The sequence below is a fragment of the Phalacrocorax carbo genome, chromosome 22, assembly GCF_963921805.1.
Source record: "Phalacrocorax carbo chromosome 22, bPhaCar2.1, whole genome shotgun sequence".
NCBI lineage: Eukaryota > Metazoa > Chordata > Aves > Suliformes > Phalacrocoracidae > Phalacrocorax > Phalacrocorax carbo.
This window is the reverse complement of record NC_087534.1, coordinates 4,013,789-4,040,026: the sequence shown is the minus strand read 5'-3', so window position 1 is coordinate 4,040,026 and position 26,238 is coordinate 4,013,789. Positions and strand designations below refer to the sequence as shown.

The 26,238-nt window shown below is 39.5% G+C and overlaps 1 protein-coding gene across 2 annotated transcripts in view; it reads right to left on the bottom strand.

Moving 5' to 3' along the window:
* The window catches only part of MACO1 (macoilin 1), a 30,811-nt gene that overhangs the window by 1,304 nt on the left and 3,269 nt on the right, over window positions 1-26,238 (bottom strand). The window contains exons 2-10 of one of the 2 annotated variants that reach the window (XM_064471114.1): window positions 19,518-19,659; window positions 18,686-18,812; window positions 16,467-16,590; window positions 13,630-13,808; window positions 12,663-13,161; window positions 4,031-4,189; window positions 3,651-3,833; window positions 2,686-2,806; window positions 1,015-1,189 (exon numbers count right to left, since the gene is read on the bottom strand). In XM_064471114.1, the coding sequence (XP_064327184.1) occupies window positions 1,015-1,189; window positions 2,686-2,806; window positions 3,651-3,833; window positions 4,031-4,189; window positions 12,663-13,161; window positions 13,630-13,808; window positions 16,467-16,590; window positions 18,686-18,812; window positions 19,518-19,659 (1,709 nt within the window). The remainder of the gene's footprint in view (window positions 1-1,014; window positions 1,190-2,685; window positions 2,807-3,650; window positions 3,834-4,030; window positions 4,190-12,662; window positions 13,162-13,629; window positions 13,809-16,466; window positions 16,591-18,685; window positions 18,813-19,517; window positions 19,660-26,238) is intronic. The other variant, XM_064471115.1, reaches the window with a different exon arrangement.

The following is a 26,238-nucleotide window of genomic DNA, read 5'->3' as shown; positions in this document are numbered from 1 at the left end:
GTAAAAGCACAACTCGCGTAACTCCTGGTTTGCATTGAGGAACTATGTTTAATTACCTCTTGTTACCACGTAACGCAACTAGACGTAGCACTTCCACTAGAGTCCGCATTGGTTGGATTCACAGCTGCACCACACCAATAAGATTATTTCTACGGTTCAACCTTTGTCTGCACTTTTCTGTTCACATTTTACAAGCACCTCAAAGGAGCGTCAGTGTTTGTGCATTAAATGTATTCTTTATTTTCCAAACTGTCCTATTCTCACTGTTTTTCTAAACCCACTTCGCGCATACTCACAACATCCCTACAGCAATTTATGAAACTACGTAAACACCAATGAACTGAAAGAAAAAAATCCTCACTCTAATCAAGTTCTCCTGTAACCAAGCAAACTTCTGCAAGAAAATTAAACAAGTATTGATTAAAAAGGTTATTTAATTTTGCTTCATGCTTTGCACCGCTGAACAAAGGACAGCCTGGGCAGGGTTTTACACTGGCTTCATGCTCCCTCTGGTGGCTGCAACACCAGCCCAACACGGACACGAAGTGTCCATGCTTACCTCACCAGCGTGAAGCTTAAAACAGCTTGGCTTATTTCCCCCCCCCCCCCATTTAGGTTTTATTTACTTCAGGAGTATCAAGATATTATTAGGATTCAAGAGCAGGAGCTTAATAGATGGCAACTATTATTTTATCTTCTTGCTCTTTAAAATTGGTTCTCCAGCTTTAAGGTAATGGTTTATAAAAACTATAGAAAATCATCATAAATTAACTTAAACACCCATCTTGACGTTTATTGTCTTCAGTTTAATTGCCTGGGGAAATTAGGTCAGCTGATCAACCGGATTGCTTAGGCTCACATTCACAGAGCTGTCAAAGACAAAAGCCCACTGGAAGCTGAAATGCGGCGTGGGGACTGGAGCCCACCCCTAAGTAAAAAGGTAGGATATTCCTTCTGTCATATTTTCACTATTTCAGTCGGTGCTACGCGTTGAATTAAACTATCCCACGTTACCTTGGGCAATCTCAAGCTGCCGTTTTGCATCTCCTAATGCAGAGAACAGATCCAGCTTGATTCTTGTCTCTGCACTCAGGCTGTTCTCTAAGTGCTGTGTTTTATCCTGCATGGCTGAAAGTGCTGACATTAACACCTCCGTATCCTTCTCATTTTCCTTGTACTTCCGCAGTTCCTGTAGGAGTAATTAGGACAAATGTTATTCTCATCGACTTTACACATGAGATACACCGAGAAGCCTTTCTCTTCCCCATAGCACACCACTGGGCCTGGTATTAATACTGTAAAATTAAAATGATGGTTAATTAAGGACACTGTAATATTACCTCCAGTAATTATACATGACCATCATACAAGTGATTAAAGCCATATTGTATAATACATAATTACAGTGTGGTGAACAAGTACCATTTACTCTGCCTCTCAGCCCTCTATCATCCGTATCGAGACCCTCCACCCAGAAATCCTCCTCAGCACTTCCAAGTGCCAGCTAAGCAGCCGCGCAGCGCTCTTAGCCAAGCTGTGGAATACGAACACACCTCCCACAAGCAAAATGGCTAGAATGGGGACCGATCTCCTGCTAGACACTTTACAGTGATACTAAATAAGCATTTTAAGCTATTTCAGTTGGCTGGTGAGAGGGATTTCTTTACCTCACAATACTTCCCACATTGAACCTAAGTGTGCTGCAAACCCAAAATTTAAGAAAGTAAAAAGGAGGGAGTAAGTATTCTGCACATAGACACAGGCACCTCATGGCTGGGAAGTATGCATGAACAGTTTCACTAAGAAAAAAAGAAATACTATACAACAACAACAAGTTCTATACTTTTAGGTGACGAAACAATAATACAAAGGGGGAAATATTAATGCCTGTAACAAAAAGCTTCTCCAACAGTTTGAAGATGGCAATAACATTAAAAAAGCTTGATTACTACTGGTTTTAATTATCTGAAAGCCATGCTCATGTTCTCCATGGATAAACCACACTTGTTTTCAAGGGTTTGGTAAAACCAGGAACAACAAGGCTGCATATGTTATTTGGAAGCAAGTTCACAATAACACCAGGTGGATTTTGAAGAGTGTCTAAAAAGCCACAAGACATTAAAAACACATATTCATGCAAATTGTCGGTTGACAGTCCGAGTACCTCTTTAGGAACAGAGATTTTAAAGGAATAAAGTCCACTTCAACTCACACATTTCAGCTCAAACTAACATGCCAGACAATGTGTCTGCAAAAAAAAAAAAAAAAAACCACCACAAAACACCCCAACAATTCTCAAAAACCCCGTCTGGCCAGTGATGAAGACTGCATTGAACACGCAATCTTACTTGCTAGCTGTGAAATTTGTAACGATACAGACTGGCAACAAGCTCCTTGCATTAGACAAAAAGTGTTGTTGAGGGGATTATATTCTCAGTCTACGCAGACCATTGGTTCAGGGAAGAAAAATTCTAGTAATTTAAACAGCTAAGTGGTGTGGAGCTGAGACTATTAACCTTTCTCATACCCACGTTCTTACAAAGCCTGATGGAAGACATGCAACACAGACATCTGAAGAGCATAATTCTTGAAGGTGTTGATTGCCTCTTACGTAGATCCACCAATTTCAGAGGGCAGAAAGCAGTCATTGGGATGCTGATCTAAGCCCTGGTCCTTTCTCATTACCTGAACTTTCATTTCTAGTTCTCGTATCTGATCTTCTTTTAGCTTTATGTCAATTGTTAGCTTCTTGCACTCTGTCTCCAGCTCTCGGATACGATTTCGTAAGGTTTCAGTACATTCTCCTCTGCAGAAAAAAGCATTAAAATAGAAGGTGGTGAAATAAGGAGGCGGCTGTCAATCCTGAACTGTTTATAACATGAAAATTAATATAAATATTGAAGGATAAAAAGAGGAAGCCAACTTTGTTCTTTTCAGCAAAAGAATTTCCCTTAAGGCAACAACGCAAAAAGCTGCAAAGAGTTACCCAACATTTTGCCTAAGGTATTAGGAAATTTGGAGTATTTATAAAATACGGAGAACAGAAAATCAGAAATCATTCTTTTTAGACATTTGGAGCACTGCAGATTAAAGTCATCCACGCTGGTGCCATTCTTTCATCTTGAAAAAACTTCCCACCTGTGTTACTACTGAAACACCACTCTGCTGAGCACTGGCAGCCATTGGCTAGAGCAGAATACTTTGAAGATGTGAGATCAAGACACTATTTTGGTCAATGTCATTGCACAAATCCTTGATTCACAGTCCCCACATGAAAGGGGATGTTCCTTGATTTAAAGCAGACTGACCCACGGAGGGTACAACACCTCCCTGTTAGCACAATCAAGGTACAGCAGATAATTTTGAGTATATTCATCCCTTACACCATGTAAATGTAACGTATGTGAGTACTGAGACTCAGCTCCACGGAAGGAGGTCTCCCAGTCCTCCCGCTGCCTCAACACAAATAAACCTCTTAACACAAATAAAGCTTTTTTTTCTTCCTTTTTAAATCAAATATAGACTACACCTTTATGTACAGAAGAGTGAAAAAAGCATCCCCAAATCCCCCCAAAACACATTTCAGTAGCATCAACTACATTTCAGTAATTTTCCGGAGCTGAGCTTGCTTCTAGGGTAGAACAAAGTACCTTGTAGCAGCAGCAAATGCAACAGCACGTGCAGCAGTTGCTTCTTCCAACTTCTTTCTTTTCTTTTCTTCCATTAATTGTTTTTCTACAAAGGCTCGTGCTTCCTGCTCTGCCTTTAATTTCTTCTCCAGCTGGCTGATCATTTGTTTGTCTTTTTGTTTCATTTGTACAGCATTGTGTAATCTGGAAGGTAACAGGTATGGGATGATTTAATGGAGGATTTTACCTGCTAAAAATAAATTGCTGCCAATGGTCCCAAATGAATCTTGCTCATATTTGCAGAAAAGTGCCTCAAATTTTGTAGAGTCTTACCATAATACTTCCCCTTTACCAGACTAGTCATCAGCAACTAATTTACACAGCTACGTAGAAACACATACTTGTTCTGAAGCAGTTCATTTTCTTGCCGGAGCTGCCCGTTTTCGGATCGAACTCCCCGCTCTGTGTTAGTCAGAGAACTGATCTGACTACGTAGCTCCTGTTCGATCTGCCTGCTTGCTTGCAGGTCAGCCTTTAACTTTTTAATATCTTGTTCCAACCTAAGAAAGAGAATTTCAAAAGACAATTGCAACTATTTCTCAGTCGCCCAAAGGTTCGAGCACATTATATAAAAATAAGCAGAGTAAACATCACACCATCTGCCACCCCCCCCAAACCCTTGATTCTTAAAGTAATAACTCTCAGAAATTCTGCCTATCCTTGCTAAATAATAATAATGTTTTATGTAACTATATATATGTAGTTGTATGTACAGCTATAGACAGACTTCATAACCTCCCACAGGAACTGTATTTTCCTCCATGCGCTGCAGAGTTGTAAACCAGATCCTACGATCCTATGGAATTATATGTTTCCTCTTCAAGCAGAAGTGAAATGGGTAAGTCTGAGAAGCTGTAAACATACAAACAAATTTTACTTTTCTCAACAAATTATGAGTTTCATTTGTTAGTTATAGCTGAGCTATGGAGCATACTGCTGAATTCTCACCTAAACGTGTGAGGGTTGTGGTGGGGTTTTTTGTTGGGTTTTTTTTGTTTTTGTTTTTTGTTTGGTTTTTTGTTTTTGTTTTTATGTGGTTTTTTTTCCTTGAATACATGATATGTAGATTGAATAAAGAGTATGTGTTGAGGCATCCACAGTTCAGGAGTCAGTAAATGCAGTTTAAATTGCTCCTGAACAGAGACCATCTGCCATGCACTTAATTGTAGCTTTAGAAAGTTCTTGAAGGCTTATTAATGAAAATATTTTCAACAGAATTGGTTAAATAAAACACAAATCTCTGAAGAGAGGCCCCCAGCTCACTTTCATTTTTTTCCCCAATTTTTTGAAATAAGCTTATTGATTCTTAGAATAAAAACACATCACAGGAGAATAATCAACCATTTTTATGAGCACTGTGTTACATACTTATTTAAAGCAAATATGCCTCTCAGTCATTCACACATAATCCTCATTTGCTGGCAGTTATTGATTTTAAAGTTTTCCAATGTTAATAAAGAAGATAAAGATGTTCTTATTTCCTAAAGTTCCATACAGAATTAGCGGTAGTCAAACATTAAGACTTGGGGAAAATAGTCACAAAAGCCAAAATGACCTGCCCTTATTGACATTCGCTACCGCAGATGGATGGTTATAGCTTCTTGTCCTCATAATGAAAACATTTAGCTCTTTTGGGCTTCAGTGCGGGAAAATCTCACCCAAAAATGCTAGTGAGGTGTAATGGTATGAGGCATAACAACACCCTGTGTGAATGGATCAAGAGGTTAAAGGTGGACTCATCAAACTTATGGAAATTCATGAAAGTACATCTGTAACAGGCTAAAACTACTCTTAAGAGGTCTACTGGGTAAATTAACAGCAAGGAACAGCCTCTAACGGAGCAGGGTCCATAATATCGCTCATATAACTCAAATGCCCAGATCCCACTTTCTACAGCTCTACTAAGCTGTCTTTCTAGTTATACTTGAACTACCTACTGGTAAGATGAATTCCTTTTAATATAGTACATATTGTGGTCAAATATACCTTTAAAAAGAAAAAAACCCCAACTTACACTTAGTAGGGAAATAGTAATAGTACAAAGCAAATAAATATTTCATACTGAAGACCACGAGTCACTTCAACACCTTATACTCTGTTGCAGGAGGAAAAGAATTTGCACACCTAACCAAATATTCCTTCAACCATGCAACCACTGCACGCAAACCAAAAATGGAAAGCCCATCAGCAGATGTTATTAGGTATATACTTTCACCATGTTCAGTGTGTTAAGTGATAGAGCTGGACAGTTGTCGGGCAATGATACAACAGTTCAATTTAGCCTTCCAACAAGCAGTAACTGGTTTAGAAAGAGCAAACTTCTTAACCGAAGAGAGCAAGACGCTGTAGGAAGCATTCACAGACTGCTGCCTGCCAACAGCTGATTGGTTTTAATAGAGGTTTCCATAAATAGGTGCAAAAAATGGTTGGTAGGACAATGTGAAGGAATGTACATAAATCACACACACTTTACATTGAGAAGTATCGTAAATAAGTTCAGCATACAACTCCACAGTAACATAACAACTGTGAAAATAAGAGACAGCTGTAAATAGCCTTTTCCCTGTAACTAAGACCATGTCAAACTTGCTCAAATAAGATATACCAGGATTTATTTTGAGTATTTAGTATTCCAGGAAAAGAAGCATTGATCAGGTAAAGCCCGAATAAATCAGACGTGCTGACACAGGACAAGCTGAATTTGTATATTTGGCAACAGAGTACTGACATTAGTTCAAACTTCTTAAGCCATCTGGTTCATGGCATTCCTGCTGGTTTCAGTGAGGGCTCTGTACCTGCAGTGCTCATGGGGCTGGTCCAGACTGTGCTATCTGTAGAGTGCACACAAACATGACCAGGCAGAATGCCTACTGTCCAAACCTGGAGGAAATGTACGAGGCTGCAAGCCACAGCCTGCCATTTTACTCAGCGTAGGTAAAAGTGTCCAACCAGGATGGCGTACGTTAAAATTTGTGAGAAGCAGGATCAGGAAGTGTTGCACACTCATGATACATCGCGCAAATCCTGCCTGAACACAGAGCCAAAGCCTCCCAGATGTCCTTTCCACCTTAACTTTTCAAGCATGACCCAAGCATCAAATATTCATCCTTTTACTCTGAAGGACCACAGGGCCACCTGGAGTAACGTCTACAGAAAAATGAGACCAACCTGCCATTCATTATGACTTTCACTGTAAATCACATATAGTCAGGATTAAACTCAACAAGAATTGATTAAACTCTGGGTGCTTCAAGTTGTTAATGAAAAACCAGTACCCACACCTCTAAGACACATCCAGAGAGACCACATACCAATAGAGTATTACTGCCTACGAGCAGCTGGCGCTGTTCGCCTGCAACCCTTCATTCACTAAATGCTGGAGAGAGGAGTTTCTGTTTCTTAGAAACTGCTGGCAGGTGTAAAGTGGGAACTATATACCTTGTGTGTCCATTAAAACACAAAAGACTCTGATTTACTAGCCACCAGAGATGAGCTCACAGTAGGCTCAGGACTGAAAGAGCGACAACTTAACCGGTTCGACTTACTCTAATCAAAGGATTCCAGTACTTCTGTACATCTGAATTTTTCAGGCCACCATGCAGTTAAGAGTTTTTATGCTGTTGTGAAACAATCGCTCCTATCAGTACAGATGACCTAACTTAAACAGTTGAAAGACAGAATAACATACGTTAAGCATGATCAATCTATATACAGTGAGTGATCAACTATTGCAATGCAATCCCAAAGGGGCAGAAGAGAATTAGTACAGAAGAAGCTAATCTCTTTCAAGTCAATGGCAGGCAAAACCACTGGAAATTTACCTGTCAATGGACTTCTTTAGATATAAGTTTTAAAGTAAGATTTTACCAGATTTTAATTACTCCTTTTCATTATGCTGTAGTTTTTGCTATAGCTTTAAATACCAGAGCAGACACTTTCTGTAATTTATAGAGCAAATAAATGCTCTTTACTATCTAAAATTAGTTAGGAAGCTAATAATCCATCATAATGCATGGACCAAATGTTTCCTATATGGCTTCTCTCCCAGACCTGCCACAATTAGCTAGAGATACAGCTCCATTTCAAACAAACAAATAAAAAAAAGACATGAAGTTAGTTTCCCCTTGAAACCACATGTACTCCTTGCTTTCTCCGGTGTGTAACCATGTTCTTATCTATCTTATAAAGGCCAAACATTTTCATTCCAAAAATTTCCTCCTGCAGAACAGCAAGTTAAAGCTCTTCTTTGTATATAGACAGAGAGGTCATCCGTCATTTTCACAGGAATATAAGGAGATTAAACACACTTTCTGTTGCCCCTTTCTAAAACGAAAGCACATCATCAAGGTAAACCAATACAATGTCATAAAAGAAAGCTTTGCTGCCACAAGCAGAGACTAGTGTGTGGAGTTTTCCCTCCTCCCCTCTGAAATAGTCTGCACTACTTTTACAATGATAAATGACCCAATAAGACAGGCACTTTTTTATTATTATTCTTTCTTCCATTTCATTTTCTGCTTAAGTCTCTTATTTCCAGGCTTATTGGAAAAGTTATTTACAAAGCGGGGGTGGAGAAAACTTGAGTTCTAGAAGATACTTTTCTCTATTGCTGCAAAAACTACAAGTCATTTTGACACATGACTATTTTTAAAATAAGGGTTTAGTTGCAGATTATTACATCGTGCTCTTTATACAACTAAAGGCCAATTTCTTCTGGTTTGTCATCACCATAAATGCAGATATACCCATTTTCTTTTCTCAACACTGCCTTGTATCATTCCTGATCTCACCAACGAAAAGAATCAATAATCACCTCCAAGACTGTATTTTTCCAAATGCTTCAGGGAAGATTGATGGATCAACTTAAAAACAACTCAATTCAGCTTAATCCTCCTAAGTATTGATGACTGGTGAATAACATATCCTTGTTGCTTAGTTTACTCGGTTAATGCAATTCCATAATCACCTGGCAATTGCACGCAAATTAAACACAATTTGTATAAAAATTAAAGTTTTAAAAGACCCAGAAGGCACTCAGATGCTTTTTCTAAGAGACCCATTTTTTCCTTTGTTCTGTTCCAGCCCAATCTGTTGGCATAAGCATCCCCCGCAGTGAACGTACTTCTTTGAAGCAGCCAATGTGATCCCGCAGCATTGAGGCTCTCCTGCTGTAACTAATATGCTGTTACTAGCAGTTCCTCAGAACATTTTTCATTACCAAAAAGACAGTAATCCTCAGAGAGAAAGCCGAGTTACTTATTTTTCTCCTACACAGAATTGATCTAAGTAGCTGGCATTTCAAAAGGTTATTCTGTTTCTGAGCAGTCCAAGCACTATGTTGACAGTGGCCTGGAAATGGTCTGCTAAAAGGATCATCTCCCAGATTTCTAATTTACATTCCCAATTCTGTTGCTTTTCTATTCTATGCTTTCCTTTACTCACATTATATTTCATGAAACACTGACCATCTCCCCCACTGCAGGTGACAGCAGAAAGCCTTCTGGTGCACTGATGCCGTTTCAGGCAGGGGGGATAAGGAAGAGGCAGCAATTACTCTTAGGGCATCAATGGTGCCGCAGATGATGTCCCATAATTAGCATCAAAAGGACAGAAGTTTACATTAAAGCCTTCAAGTCTGTCTCTGCAGGTAACATCAAATTTTAGGAAAGCAAAATAAGATGCTGTAGACCAGCCCTTGCTTCACAAATATTTTTCTTAGTCCAATTACCAGAAGATGTCATTGTTATCTCTGAGAATAATTAGCACATAAGACAGCTTGTTTCAACACCTCACGTGCCAAACGCAAGACCTCTACAGACACAAAGAGTTTCGCCAAGATGCGCTGCCAGGTTTTTGTGTTGTTTCTTCTATTATTTTTTTTTTAAGGGTGTAAATACATGGGGCAGGACATGATTACTACTATGGAATATGCAATACCAAAAAAAAAAGTTCTGCAGCAATTACAGCTTGGACTTGTTCCAGACATTGGGCCCCCAAAACATGAGCAAAACCTGCTGCACCTCAGAAGTGACAGTGAAGCAATACCAAGTTGTGAACTCGCTCTGTACCTACTGACAAATGATACTAAGTGTAAAGGGCTACCAAGTTCATCCCTCCATTGGCCCAATTACCCCAGTGTTGGGAAATAAGCAGCTCAGATCAGAGATTCAATTAAGTGCTTGACAAACAAACAGCAGATTTCAGCATCCATCAGAAGCAGACATTCATTTCAGTTGTAGGAACAAAACAAACCTAAGGCAGAGATTACTTTCAAGGCTGATCAGCAGGGACAGAGCCTCTCCAATCCCTCTGCTCTAGCTATCAAGATGACAGTAACGTTATATTCAGTAAAATTCAGGGGATCAATAACTCCCTCTCCAGAAAACTAAACACACATGCACTAACCATTTACCAGACAAACAAAAATAAAAGCTTACTGTTTCAAGTAAGTGTAATATTGTACATATAAAATATAAAATTAAATTAACAGTACCCTTTCAGATATGTCACATCAGGTATTTAAGAGAAAAAATTAACAAGCATGCAAGATTGTCTTGTTCTCAAAAAAACCCCAAACTTCACTGTCTCGAATAACCCCTGCTAACCCTGAGTCCCTAGCAGTCGTAAGGCATACTTTACGTTTAATACTGGTTAGTCAGCTCCGGGAAATCATTTGAGAACACAAAAGGAAAGCAGCTTGGTTTTGACAGCCTGCTGTGAGTCTGCTGGACAAGAAGTTATAAAAAGCATCTTTATTTGGAAGCTGAGCAGATCCGATCTGAAAGTCGGACACAAATGCAGGGTTTCACATAGCCCTTTTCAGGGTACAGTGTTGATTCAGACTGAAAGTTTAATAACAGGAATGAGTAATACTACTGGAAGTGAAAACGATGAACAAATGCCTTACACTCCAGGGGCATGATAACTGACAAGTTTAAAAAAAAATAAACATGAATTTTTAAGTTTAAGTGCATTCCATCCTATCCAATTTGTCAGGTAAGTGTAACTCCTACACCAGTAGAAGCATAAATACTCGATCTGAGCTGATACAAGATTTCATGAATGATTTCAGTCATCTACATTTGTAAGAAACAGAGCAGCGACACACGGGAAGTTGGTGTTTTAAGTGCTCTTGACTTGCCTGTGTGGGGAAATCAGTGCACAATAAGCAGCTACATGAATTTGTAGCACAACAGCCACATCACACCCACGCATCACATAAAAACACCCCCAAAAAAAGACTACAGTAGCTTAATTCACTTTCAGGGCAGAGTAAGGGCGCGTTACACAAAGGCACCTTCAGACTACGCTAATTGTGTACTCTGTCCCTGCCCAGTGAATTAGAGGAGCTAGACTTCTGGAAGGGCACAGTCTAGTTTATTGTATGCTCACTTCTGCCTTAGAAAACCTGCACTGGATGATTACAATGACCACCTGGTCTAAGCCCACATCACAGCACATAAAAATTTCCATGTGTAATTTAGAACTTTGAACATATGAGGTTTAGATTTCATTCCTTGTCACAGCTACATGGGACAAAATTCTCAGTCTGACAGGTCACTGTATACAGCGTTTCCCTTCTCTTTTCTCAGGACTTATGAGCCACGTTTTAAACTGCAGCAAAGCTGAACTGACCTGGTCTCTTCTTCAGGGAGCAAAGAAACCACGTAGAGTATAGAGATGCCCATCTGAAGCTGGCAACGTACAAATACAGCAGTCGCATACACGTTTATTTAGATGCAGCTTTGCTGAAGACACAGCCATCTGCATCCCATTAATCTTGGCTGAATTTGATTCGCAGATTAGATTGATTAGCTGGTTTCTTATTTGCTTCATACAAGTTCCCTACAGACATTAGGTATCAATTAGCCTGGATATTTAATTGGCAGGCGGATGCCAATCAGTGGCACAGTGCTGATCAGGGGAGAAAATAATGTTTTCATTGAAGTAATTGTATTCACATCGCACAAATCCACAGAGACAGGCCAGAGTCAAAAGTCCAATTATCAAAAGGTACCTGCAGGGAAAGCAAACCTGATCTGCCAATTACGCTAGCCAACGAGGATGTGTTGGCCAAAGAGCATTCAGCACATGAGGAAAGGAAAATGATAGACATAAGCCAGGACTGGTAGGAAAGCGCATAGTTGTGCAACAATTTTGTTCTAGACGTATCCCTGCTCCCACTGTGAAGAGTTACATGCTATCTTTTTTACAAGTACTCATTTTGGTGACAGGACAACATCGTACGTCTCAGTACTTATATGCTGTAACTACTTAGCTGCATTTCATAAATACGTCTTTATTTAAACTTCAGATGTGTAAAGATGCGACTTTTTCAATCTTTGTAGTTTACAAGGCAGCTAAATTAAATCCTTGTGACCTGTACTTAAATCAATAAGGCAGCAGGTATGCAAGCAGGAATCTGAACTTATCACTTTCGGGAGTTACGCAGTAGCTGACACTTTGCATCTATACTTGTCAATTGAAGATTAAAACAACAGCCAAGCATTTCAAGGAGGAAAAAAAATACAACACAAAAAATTCAGACAAAACACCTGTTCAGGCACCAAACCCCACTGAATTCCCTGGAGATGTTAAGGTCACCCCATGGAAGACCTGTCAAGAACACATCCACTGAGCCCTGTAATAATGATTCTCCACATTTCTCTCATGCCTTCTATCAGATTATTGTCAAAGGTATTTATTATGCCTCACAACACCCCTGTGAGGTAGGTAAGTATCCTATACTGAGGTAGAAAAGAAGAAATTTGCTCAAGGCTGCAAAAATCAGAGGCAAAAATCAGCAACAGAACCCAAAAGGCCCAGCTGTATCTTACTCCATTACTAGACAATTCTGTCGTCTTTATGGGATCATAAGTTACATTTTGCTATGAAAAAAAAAAGAGAGATCTGATTTACTGGAATGAAGGGAAGATAAGACAGGCTGTTACACAATGCTCAGATCAAACTTACCTTACCAGTGCATCTGGTTTACTTAGCTGGTTATTAGGAATACAATTTTCCATTAAGTCCTTATGTGTGCTTGGGCTCTTGCTAGCACATTTCTGTTTTTTCTCATTTTTAGTAGATGAGGAAGGGATGCTCCCGTTAGTTGCACTGTGACTGCGAGGTGAGGAGTTCACAACTCCGCTGACGTTTTTGTAATTTTTGGATGAGGCAGTGCATGAGTCCTCTTTTAAGAGGTTTTCTGTACTTCCTACAAGATCATTATTTAATCTTTTACTATTGATATGGTTTTCCATATATTCAATTTCTTGTATTTTAGAGTCTACAGGTTGCAAAATATTGTTATTGATTCCAAGGTTGTGTTTCTTGGCATCCTTGTCCTTTTCTTTCCCTTTTTCTCTATATTCTAGCTCTGGCAACGTTGCAGATAATTTTTTATTGGCTGGAATGCCTCCATTGTGCTGCAAAAGTATTGAGGAATCCATATCAGATAATCCTTTGGCTGCTGCAATACCAAAATAAAAAAAAAACACAACAAACCTTAGTTCATTAAATCAATCAATACTGTGACATACAAAGAAAAATCATTAAGTGCACATCAATCATTTCTGCAGAAAACAATCATTACTAGAGTCTATTTAGAAAAATCAGATGTCACTTGATATTTTAAGACTTTTCCTCATTACAGGCAGGAAACCGTAACCAAGGGATTTAATAATAAGTACCAGTGCTTTAGAGCACTGACGGAATAGATTGATGCAGTTGCTAATAAAGAACTAAACAGAGAGGAGATAATTCATTTCCACTGTCATACTAACCACTGCCAAAATAATTTTATTTCTGGCTCCCATGTTTCTAAGTTCACTACACTTCCATCAAAACAACATGGACTAAAGCAGCTCTCCCTTAGCAGGCTTTTTTTTTTTTTAATAACAGATAATAACGAAGACATTAAGTAATAAGTGTGACTTGCCTTCCTCTGCCTCCCTCTCTTGCCTTTGTAGCATCTGCTGTTCCGGGGGCAGAGCTTGCTGGAGAAGCTGCATGTAGAACTCATTCTCTTTCTGCACCTCTTTTTGTTTTCTTAAACGCATTTTGTAGCTGACGTAACTTTTAAAGCCAAAGCCCAAAGTCACAACAGGGTAGCCAATACTAAGAAAAAAACCAATATTATTATTCAAAATGTAACCATAATAACAAATTAATAAATTGTAATAAATTATATAGCTGGTAATACATCTGGATTACAACTTTTCATAGAAAATTATATATAAAACATTTATTGCTGTACTACGATAAAGCTACAATTCAAAAACGTAGGCACCTCTTTATCAAGATAAAACTACAGTTCATTACAGACAGCAATTAACCGTAGCACAGATTAAAGGATTACGACAATGCAATTGCACAACGCATAGCAAAGACAGCTTTTAGACAGGCACCAGACTAGGAATTATGTACTTTTTAAGGAGATAACAGCCAAATACAGCAGAAGTGCCCGAATTTTGTTCTTAAAGGGCCACATAATATGTAAGACATTAAACTGGGAGATGTGTTAACAACATTCATCCAGAACAGTGAAGGGAGAAACTGATCCTTAGCACCATCCCTTCACACTCAGAAATTAAGAGCAGACCCCTTTTCAAGCAGAGACAAAATGATGGTTCCCCAAAATACGCCTCTGCAACAGGCCCTGCAACACCTTCTCGCTGCAGCACCGCTGGAATATACGGCTTTGGGGCTACTGCATTCCTGGGGGAGACCAAGGCTGTGAGCCAAAGTGCCACCACCCACACCTGGTCCAGCTACAAGTGACCCTGGAGGTGAAGCCTCGATAACCATCTGCCTCTGCTGAGGACAACCACAAATAAAACATCTTTAGTGGGCAACAAGCAGCCTTTGGAAACTCCTCGTTTAGGAGACTGACCTTGAAGCTGTAAGCAAAAAACATCTAATCTCTAAACTTCGTTCTTCCACTTATCTTACTGACAGATAAGATATGAAGAATTTCACTTCCAGCTAGATTCTGCTGTTCCATTTGTTGACAGGGATGACAGAAGTGTAACAGAACTTTGGAATTGTTTTTTTGTACATCACCTTCATCACGCAGAATTTAAGTACTCTTATTAGCTTGTGACAACCACACCAATACAGAACGCTAACAAATCATGCTGGTATTTATTAACAAGGCAACTCGATCAATGAGCAAACATCCCTGTATAAAAATAAATACATCTTTGACAAGTATTTTAAAGCACAGTGAAGTGGCATTTTAAACACTGAAGGTGTCCTCGATCATGGGAAAACTCAGATACAGATGACTATTAACCATTAAAATAGTCTCATTCTTTGCTCAGTAATAGCACTGTGCAAATTGCATTTCTACGTAAGCTGCCAGAATGCAAATCATTTGCATATGCATCTGATATTATCTCTGCCAATTCTTCTTTTGTAACACTGTGTAAAGCCAGCTGTAGCTACAGTTCTAAAACACTGATGACAAGCCGAGATGTTTGCATCCAATTCAGCAGCCGAAAGACCTTTCTACACAGCTCCTAAAGTGCTTTTGTAACTACTACAGAATTTAATTAGTGTTTAAGGGATTTATTGCACAATGTAGACAATATAAATTAAAATGACAGATGTCTAATTTAGTAGAGACTGTATCACAGGGAACTGGACCAAATGACTCCAAGATAAACAAGACACATTTTAAATGTAGCCTGATCAATGCATAGTACACTAAAAACTTGTGGAATAGAAGTGCATTTCTTCCAGATATGGATACCCTGCAGTTAAGTCTTTTGCCTGAAGTCACTCAACACTTCCAAAGAAGTGGTGTAAAAAGTAGCGTTTGTTTTTTACTTTCTGTCATGATTTTCAACCTGAAGCTTATTCACTTCCTCTGGCGAATTATGAAATCTTCTCACTGGAGGGGGGAAAGAGGGGTGCTTTGCTACAGAAAAAGAAAATTTTCGTAACTGGATACATAAGTTACCAGTGAAACTATTTTTTTTCCTACTTTTACCATCTATTCATTATGCAAATACAAAATTTGTAAATCAATTACAAGAACCTCCAAGAAACGTTAGGAATATCATAGAATCATAGAATCGTTATGGTTGGAAAAGACCCTTAAGATCATTGAGTCCAACCGCTAACCTATTGCTGCCAAGTCCTGCACTAAGCCATATCCTCAAGCACCACGTCTGCCCTTCTTTTAAATACCTCCAGGGATGGAGACTCCACCACCTCCCTGGGCAGCCTGTGCCAATGTTTGACAACCCTTTCGGTGACGAAGTTTTTCCTAATATCCAACCTAAACTTCCCCTGGCACAGCTTGAGGCCTTTTCCTCTCGTCCTATCGCTTGTTACTAGGGAGAAGAGACCGACCCCCGCCTCGCTACAACCTCCTTTCAGGTAGTTGTAGAGAGCGATAAGGTCTCCCCTCAGCCTCCTCTTCTCCAGACTAAACCCTCCCCAGCTCCCTCAGCCGCTCCTCATAAGCCTTGTTCTCTAGACCCTTCACCAACTTTGTTGCCCTTCTTAGGACAAGCTCCACCACCTCAGTGTCCTTCTTGTAGTGAGGGGCCCAAAACTAGACATTCCCTACAGCTCACAAACCCTGCATCTTCAGAAAGGCTGCACTTGGTTAATGTTTAGCAGACACTTCTGGTGGAGTATTTAGGGACAGATGTGGGAGGGGAGAACTGAACAGCCAACCCCTGAATCAAAAGAAAAAGCCCTGAATATTAATTTCCCTGGTGAAATAAAGGTTAATAAGACAAGAAGGAAAAAAAACCCACTTACCAGTGCGCTGCAAATGGACGACAAAGGTCTACATGGAAGTTTTTTAAATCTTTAAATCTAATGGCTGCTTCAATATAAACAAAAAGTATCCACAGTGATACTGTTGGTAAGCACACACCCCTCTCTATTGAGAGAAAGAAACACCTTAGTAATATATTACAAGCAGCAGATATTTTCAAGTTATTTTTAAAACATTCCAAAAGTCAAGGGAAATTCTCAGACAGACATATAGGGAATTATAACAGGTTTTTTTTTTCAGAATAAAGAATCTAGGATGTCTTTATTTTAAACCAACTCTAAACTTTTGTCTCTTTATCTTGCTTTATTACTTTTTAAAAGGCATCAGTGAAAAATAACAGATGCACAGCTAATGAAATAGCTTGGCACAAAACCTTATACAGAGAAGGAACACAAATGGAAGAAACTGCAGAAGATGAGGTAATGTTACAGCTTACGATCTTTGAGTCAGAAGTGGTAAGCTTGGACTACTTTTTCACTCCAAGTTAGGTATATCTTAGTAGCAGCACTGAGCAAATCAGCTGAGAAAACATGAGTGAGTAAGCACAGGACTGGTTACTCCATATACAGTAATGCAGACAACAGCCTGCGACTCAGAACTCTACAGCAGGGGAACATTTAGGACGCTGTATTGACTTCTCTCTCCAGCACTACTGGTGAGAATGTAAAACAGTAGCCAAGCAAAACTAAGGTCTTCATCATCTTGGCCAATGGAAAATGCCACTGTTGCATGCAATATAGCCACTGTAAATTTCCACAAATCAATTCCAGTTACATGCCATGAGCTTCATAAAAATAAACAAAGGTCTTGATTACGTACTGACATCAACATATTGTGTGCCAATTTGGAGACAGGTCTTAAATTCAAAACTAAAAAGAGCATTACTGTGAGGGCCTGATGTTATTTTCTGTGGTCTTTGCTTTGGTCTCTCATGAATAGCTGTACTCTGCGTAAATGAGAAACCTAGAGTAGAGACTGTCAGCTTAAAGGGACTCAACATTCCAGCGAGGCAGATGTATGACTGAAAAAGATCATAACTTCTGAAAAAACCCAACCAAACAAAAAGAGCAAGTTCCCATCAACTTAGATAAGCATTTAAAAAGAAGAATCCCTAAGGTTGCAGTGAATTAAAATATTAAACAAGCTCAATAGCTACAGTTAAAACTGGCCTGTCAAGTCTTTCCTTCAGGGTTTCTAAACATCAACCCTGAGAACAACTTCAGATAACAGCTTCACATATTAATACAAACCTAAAAATAACTCCAGGTTTTCTATGTATTTTAAATTGGGCAGCAACTGGTTCACAGTATCTTCCATTAGCTCCCACATTGTCATTATCGTAAATGACTAACTCGTCAGAAAGATGACTGCTTTCACCAGTAGGCTGAGAAATGAACCGTGCTATCCTGCAAATTCTTGTGATCTGACGGCAAGTCTAACACGAAATATTACAAAAGCCCCAAATCCCAATGACTGGGGTAGGGAAAAATTACCTCTAAATAATCAAGTTTTACTCCTAAGGGTTTTTTTTTGATTGAGGGAAAGACATATACATAACACACGTCAAGTATTAGTGCTCATGCAAACAAAACCACCTGCCCCCAAAATCCAGCTGCTGCCCCAAATCCCCCAGAACCTCAGGATTTATTAAAAAAACCCCAAGCAACCAAGGATTAAAAAAAAAAAAAAAGGGATGGGGAGGAGATTTCTCCGTACATGTTTCAAACTACTGGGGCAGCTAGTGGTATTACCAGCCTTCTTGCTCAGAAACTGAATCCAGTTGACAAAGATTTGACTAACACAAATTTAAACTATGATAATATCCAAAACAGCACACCGATCGAGTTGTAGAAAGAATGTAACGCTGTTTCACAACTTTTTGTACGTGCTCTGTATTTCTTGAATTGCTGCAGAAGCGTTTTGAAGTCAGGAAAATTTTTTACTGCTCTGGAATTCCTGTTTGTACACTTTCAGTTCCTTTGGTCAAGCTTTAATGATTACTACAAGATCCACCCAGACATGTATCAAGTGCAAATCAGCGTACTAATGAAAGCAAAAAAAACCCCATTTTTCAACTATAACAAAAGTGCATTAAAACAAACGTGGAAAGAAACAGAAGAGGGTTTCTGCCTGCTACTAAAAGCTGTAAGATACATATTCAAATCAGTAAGTTGTAAATTAAAAAAAAATAATGACTTACCTGTGTGCCAGACATACTGTACCCACACATACGTGCTGGCAGCAAAAAACAGCCATTGTATTGGTATGAAGAGCAGACATATTATATTTGATGTGAATGCTACACAAACAAAAAATACTGAAAAGGCCTAGAAGAAAAGAGGGGTGGGGGGAAAGAAGAGCGGTTTGGTTTATTCCAGCAAGTATTACCAGTTTGTTTATTAATGGTGACACCACAATGATTTCAACATAGAACACTAGTGTTGTTTATAATCAGGGCAAAGAAATGGAGCAGCCTAGCCGATGAAAGTAGAAACTTAACCAATTAAGGGAGAACAAGTACAGCTTAAGAATGTGCCCATCCACTCTTCCAACAAGCCTCTGAAGATCTATATTTATTCTTTATTACTTTGTTTGAAGAGTTTAATTTACACTGTTGATGTAGTATTATTATTACTATATTCTCCTTCTGGAACATAAAAAAACAACAAAACCCAAAAAAACCAGCAGCATAATTTACTCTCTGAATGAGTAGTAAATATCTAAACAGGCAAGGGCTACCGTTTTATTTTGAAGACAACCCTCTTATATAGGGATCTAAACCAATTCCCTAACCTCAGGAATTCAAACAATATTTTCCTATGGTGAAAATTAGATCGCTTCACTTCCACTTGCCACAGAAAATAGGTAGCCAGAGTGAAGAGACTTGAGGCCAGGTCACTTGGTCACTTGAAAATTCCTCCTCTTGTGAAAATGATCATCAGCGCCATTAAGTTAATTGTATAACATGGAATATGCCCTGAAACATTGCAGGATTTCCCTACAAAGGGACAGTAACTGTGTGCTATACTTACCAAACCCTGGTATCTGAAGGAATCGTAAACACTCCTGATGAAGAGCCAGAATGGCCACAGATACTCAAATCTGAACTCCAGGACAAAATCTCCCAACAGTACTAGAGCCCACACTACCAGGAACTTCAGATAGAGAAAAGTACTGTTAAAAAAAAAAAAAGAGAAAGGTAATTTCAGGTCAGTATTTCCAATAGAGAGACTTTTTTTTTTTTAAATTAGAAGTTCAGGAATAAAAACTGTAGACAGCTGTAACACAGGTAGGAAAACGTCATCCAAAATAATTTTCAAAATAGGTAGTTTTATTATTACATTTAATCAGGCATGATCTAATGAAGTGGCTTAGATTTAACTGCATTCGTTTTTAAAGTAGCAAAGAAGCAGAAGGCTCACTGCCCTTACAAGACAATCAGTGACAATCTCCCTTTAGCTTTGCAGCATATTTTACAAAGCGAAGTCCTGCAGACAAGTATGCTCCCACAGCTGAAATGCTTCTCCTCTAGTTTGCACTTGTGTACTTGGAGCTCAGAAATGTCTGTGTTCCCTCTCCTCAGACTGCAGATGTTCACTCATTTTCCACATTTAACACAGACAAACTGCAACACCAATAAATTGAGATATATTTTAAGCCTATAACTACAGCAATTAGGAAGACTGTTTTGATACTGAGTTGTCAGAGTTATATTTGAAAACATCCACATTAAAGTAAATGCATCCATTTGAAAAAAAAACAACAGAAGAATGGAGGCACATGAGGCACGAGACCAGAGAGTCTAACCTCTATTTATTATTTCAAAAACACATTCTCTTTTTCTTAGTCCTGCATTTTGAACCATCGATGATCCTTCTTGGCTAGAAAGCTCAAGAATATTTTGCGATCATACCTAAGTAGCACAGGAGCACTTGAGGGATGAACCCAATCCATCCTGCTAAAACCAAAGAAGCAAAAACCCTTTTCCCCCAAAACCCAGTGCCCAGAGATCTCCTATGTTACTCCAGTACCCCCAAAATGCAAATACCTTGTTGCACTGTATCAGGCTATAACAAAGGTGGGTTTTTAAAATATATCAAAGGCAGTTTTTCCTTTTAGTAACTTTATTTTTCCTCCTCTATTATACTGCCAACGAAACCAGCAGAACTTTGCCCTGGAATGTTTACTGATAAATTGCCAAGAGTTTGCATGCACAGTGCCAGGTAGGGTCAAGTTTCTGCTCTGTTGGTGGACGTGCAGCTTTTTTAGGAAGTTGATCAGAGCTTCAGAGAAGATACAAAACAGAAAACGTCTATGAAAAGTGTTACCTACCAGGAGAGGTTTAGAAACAACTGAACTACTTGTGCAATTATCACTCATACTTGTCCACAAGGTCAGCTTCCAAACCACACGACTGGGAAAACACTTTGATTTCTTGTGAATCAGAGAGTAATTGCACGCGCCTGAAAGTGACCCTTATCGCCTGTCCTGGCCCTACAGCTTCCCCCAGCGGAAGAGTTTCTACCCAGCTTTATCACTTCATGTTATCAGGCTCTCCCCAGAAGTCCAATGCCAAGGTTTTCACTGCGACTGGACCCCCTGAAAGGGATTGCTTCACTGAACTACTTACGTAGATGCCCTCAAATGTACTCCCATGAGCACATGCTTTAAATCAGCACAAACTAAAGAAAGACTCCATAGAAAATACATTTTTGAAGTCTGAGACAAATCAGCAACTATTCCTACATTTAACCCACCTCAGCCTTCTCCCGCTCTCCTTTTTGAATATTTTTTATCTGGAGTTCAACCTAATGGGACTGAAAAAAATTGCAAATCAAGAAGCTACAGGAAGCACTTAATTTTAATTTAATTTAATGGAAACAAAATTAATGACACACACACTTGGAAAAGTTAAGGTACTGCTTTTTCCAGTTTTTACAGGACCATCCCCAGCCACTTACTCAAAAATTATTCTTGGAGAAGAACGAAACTACAGCTTATGCTGTATTAAAAAAAATTTTAAAACCCACAACAAAACACAAACAAAACCCTTACGTGGACACATTTGGCCCGCCAGATTACACTTGCATATGCTGCTGTTCTTTGTTTATTTAAATTTTCAACAAAAACCTGTAAAAAGCAGCTGCATTCAGAGGATACTTGGACATAAAAGGTGACACACATTTGGGCACACAGTCACCACTGGGCTCCTTTTGACCATGCTGTTGAACTGTACACGTGCAGCTCTTAAGATTTGACAAAAATATATAAAGGCATCACACCTAGGTGATCATTATTCTGCTTGTTTAGCTGGAAAAGCAGTTGTGTTGTTTAGGCACTTTTTCCTGGGTTAAAGTTATGGCTATTGTTTATTTTTTCTGCCACTGAAATCCATAGAGACACTACATTTTTCCCTGCAAATTAGGGTTATTAGAACTAATGCTTTTCAGCTGTTAAGTGCCACTCAAGGTTAAGGCATTTGCTGAATAAGAGTTCTGTAATACAGCCATTAAAGTGATTTCTAATATTAAATTCATATCAATGAAAAGGCAAAGGTGACATTTACCACCTTTTAAAGTGGAACCATAACAATACAACATTTGTAATATGGTTTTCCCAACAATATGAAAGAGCCTACTTCTCAGCCATCTGAAGGACTCAAAAGCAATTAAGAATTTAATGAGTACACACTAAGACACAAGAAAGTTATTTCCTTTTGTAAAAGACTTCATCCGCTCATGTTGGCCCCAGCAACAAAGTTCACCCTTGTATAATGTATTCTACGTACATATGCAACTGCATGAGTCCACATGCAAACATTTTAGAGGTACTATACTCCATCAATTGTGGTTTATGTTTGTTTAGTTTTTTTGTTTGGTTGGTTTTTTACATCAGGACCCCCTTGTCCCCGTCCCCCCAATTAAAGCATGCAGGACTGCAGAGTCAAAGACTGCAGACCATAACTAAACACTCCAGCCCAGCTTTAAAAACTGATACTGATAGCAGCCAAAGACACCAGCTCCCTCCTTGAAACAGGCTGGTTTTACAGTTACGCACACAGCTGGGTTACAACCAGCTCGGGCGCTTTGCAGCACACTGCAGTCTGCAGATGGCAACGAGTCTTTGTAGGCGGAAGAAAGGAACACAAATCTCGGCTTCCCTTCTTCGATAAAGGTACGTTGCACGCCGAGATTTGCAGTTCCTGGCAAGCACACAGTTCATCAGTTAAATCACAAGTGCTTAGTGAACAGACACCTATTTCTTCAATGAACACTTAAAACAGTGACAGATGAAAAAACATCCAGTAAGAATTAAACCCCAAATTAAAGCAGGCTAATGGACCTCTCGTCTGGACTGGCTACTCACTCTTCTGTGTTTTGTTTCATAGGACAAACCTTTCAAATAAGATCACATGAATTAAATTACTAATAAAATTTAGCAATAGCCCTCCTCCCTTTCTCTGCTTTGTACTCTCCGCTTTTATTTCATCTTTGCTCTTCAATCCCTTGATTCCTTCCAGACACCGTTCCTCCCTTCAGCGCATTTCTATTGTTATCTAGTCTGTGTCCCCACTGCGCCTCCCTGCCAACACGCTCATCCTACAGCCGAGACAGCCGGCGCTCCTTCGGAATCCAGCACCAGCCATTTGGTGTCTGTGAATCTCTGAGGGTCATTGATCTTTCTGGGCACATCCACACATTTCTCCAATTTTGATAGCTGCTGCATCGGTATCCTCACTTAGGGATAATATTCACTGTGCAGAAGCGCTTTCTAACCTCTGTCGCCCTTATATTAGAAAGACTCAAATATATTCCACGATGCCAATTATAATTCCAAGTTTGCTCTCAACACAGGGGAAGATTGTTGCAGATAAATACCTAAAATCTGGGTTATCCAGTTTTCTGACACATGTCAAAAAAACCTGACTTCAGTGATCTGACAGAGGTCTAAGGAGGACAGGGCTTTCCCTTTAAAACTAGCATATGGTATCTAATCTTGTAGGGCAACACAAGATGAGGGGGAAGGATGGACACGTTCATTGAAAGAGCAGGGTACCAAACGGGAAGGAGCAGTGATTACAGTGCTGCAAATTCTGTGAGAGGTCAATTGATTGCTAATGTATACTGAATATAAAGATTTATTCATAACGCAACATTGACTGTGCTCCCCCTTTGAATTTTCAAACAAATAATTTTCCTCCTTATTCTTCCTCCCCCACCCTCAAGTGCCAGATGCCATTTCCTTTTTTCCCCCGTCTTGTTCTTTGTTCTCTATTTACTGCCCCACAGACACAGATATTGTGCTTGCTGTAAGATAAAAATATATACATTTTTTTAAAATCACTAAAAAAACCCCGATTATGCACCTCAAATCCAAACTAATAGCAAATTAAGCCTCTCTTCTACCACCCCACTATTATCAGCAAGTCCCAAAGGCTGGAAAGTGAATCTTAGCAAAATCGAAGGCATGTTTCATTTTGCAGCCTGACTCACACAAGACAATGGAGCGGAAGGCATCTTGAGGCTGGCAGGGTGCCACATGCAGAGGTAGGCTTTAGAAAGTTGAAGTCTAGCATGCCTGCGAAATTACCAAATAGCCAAGAACCACCATCCCAAGGTTACCCATCCAATGCCAGCCAAAACATCGGGGCTGCTGACTGAGTATCACTGGATATTTTCAAACAAAGAAAGCTTTATATATGTAACCGCACAAATACATATATATGTAAGATTATTACTAGTGGACAAAAAAAAAAGTACAGAATGAGCACAGCAAATATGCAAAAGAGAAAACATGACTGCTGGGATGTGGCACGCATATTGGAAACTATTATGTGAAATACTTGCCAACTAAATTTTTGAAAAGCAGGAGAAATGCAAAGAATCCCAGGAAACCTCCCTGACTACTTATTCAGTGTCTTGGTATGGCACAGAATATATCAGTCACTGAACTAAGGAAATATAAGTAAAGGAAGACAAAATAGAAAACTCTTGCAGCAACCACAGGCGTGTTATCAGCAACCAGTATTGTAGTACTGAAACAAGAGAAACTGTTAGCCCGCTATGGTAACTCAGCTGAAAACACACAGGTCCAGAACACATGAAATAAAGCCAGAGGAACTGCAGAGTGCAGGGGATGAAAGTCCCTGGCAGAGGGAAGCAATATTACATGTACCATTGGGGTTGACACAGTAGAACACATTTAAATGTAAGCTAAATTAGATCTGAGACCTGAATTTAAGTTAAAGTCATAATAGGTAGCACTGCTGCCGTTACAGACCTCCAGGGCAGGTTGAGAAGAAAATGTTTTCCCCATATAGGAAGCTTATAAAAAAAGTGCCAGAATAAATCAGTAGGAAGAATCATTATGGATTAAAAAAAAAAAGACAAAAAAAAAACTAAAAAAAGGCCCCATTCCTGGAGTTAGTAATGAACCCTTTTTCCTTAACAGTTTATTTGGCTGTCAGCAGAGTCAAAAATCAAGTCCTTGGAAATAAGCCATATCAGAAGTTAGGTGGCATACTGAACCACATGAGCACCTTAGCAAAGGGATCGTGGTATCAAGAAATGCTGCCCAGTAGGAGGTGCCCAGGGGCACAGACTGCCTTCATGCCATCAGTGGGTATCTCCGCAACCACTTTGAGATTACGGACACATACACATCCTCCCAGGCATTCACTTGGCTGCCAGCCCAGGTAATGCCTGTGATAAAGGGTAATATATATATATAAGGCTAAAAAAAATCCTAATTCTAAAGGAAGGTACAGCGTTTAAGGACTATTGTCAGGAAATCCATGATACCTAGCATAAATCAGCTGATGTGACAGCATAAATCAGCTGATGTGACAGCATAAATTAAGGCAATAACATGTGGAATTCATCTTGAAACTTAACCAGCTACAAAATTGGTACCAAGTGCTGATATGACTCAGTAGAGCCAAAACAAGCAGTGTCAGCAATAAAGCTGAAGGATTTTAAATAGATCAAGGATGAGGACTGGGAAGACTTAGAAACAAGCAGTAACAAGTAAACTTTAATTGCTTCACTGATGACAAGCTGCAATGAATACTTTAATTAACAATTAAAGTTCTAATGCATGCACGGTGTCAAAGGCATAAGATGTTAAGTGATTAAGCATTGTAAAACAATGGCAACGAATAGCTTAGAAAGTGAGAAGGCAAAGTTTTGAACATACACTGTTGTGGTTTAACCCAGCAGGCAGATAAATGCCACACAGCCATTTGCTCACCCCCACCCCGCAGTGCGATGGGGCAGAGAATTGGGGGGGGGGGAAGGGGTAAAACTCGTGGGCTGACAATTTAACAGGACAGAAAAGAAAGGGAAGAATAATAATAATGGTAGAAGAATACACAAAATGAGCGATGCACAATGCAGTTGCTCACCGCTTGCTGACCAATGCTGAGCCACTTCCCAAGCAGCGGACCCCCGGCCAGCTTTTCCCCTAGTTTACATACTGAGCACAAGGTCAGTTGTGCTGGGGTCGGCTAGGGTCACTGTCCCGGCTGTGTCCCCTCCCAGCTCCTTCTGCCCCCCCAGCTCCTCACTGGTGGGCTGGGGTGAGGAGCAGAAAAGGCCTTGACTCTGTGTAAGCCCTGCACAGCAGGAACTAAAACATCAGTGTGTTAACAACATTCTCATGCTAGACCCAAAACACAGTGCTGTACCAGCTACTAGAAAGAAAATTAACTCTATCCCAGCCAAAACCAGGACACCTGGGAAACAACAAGACATC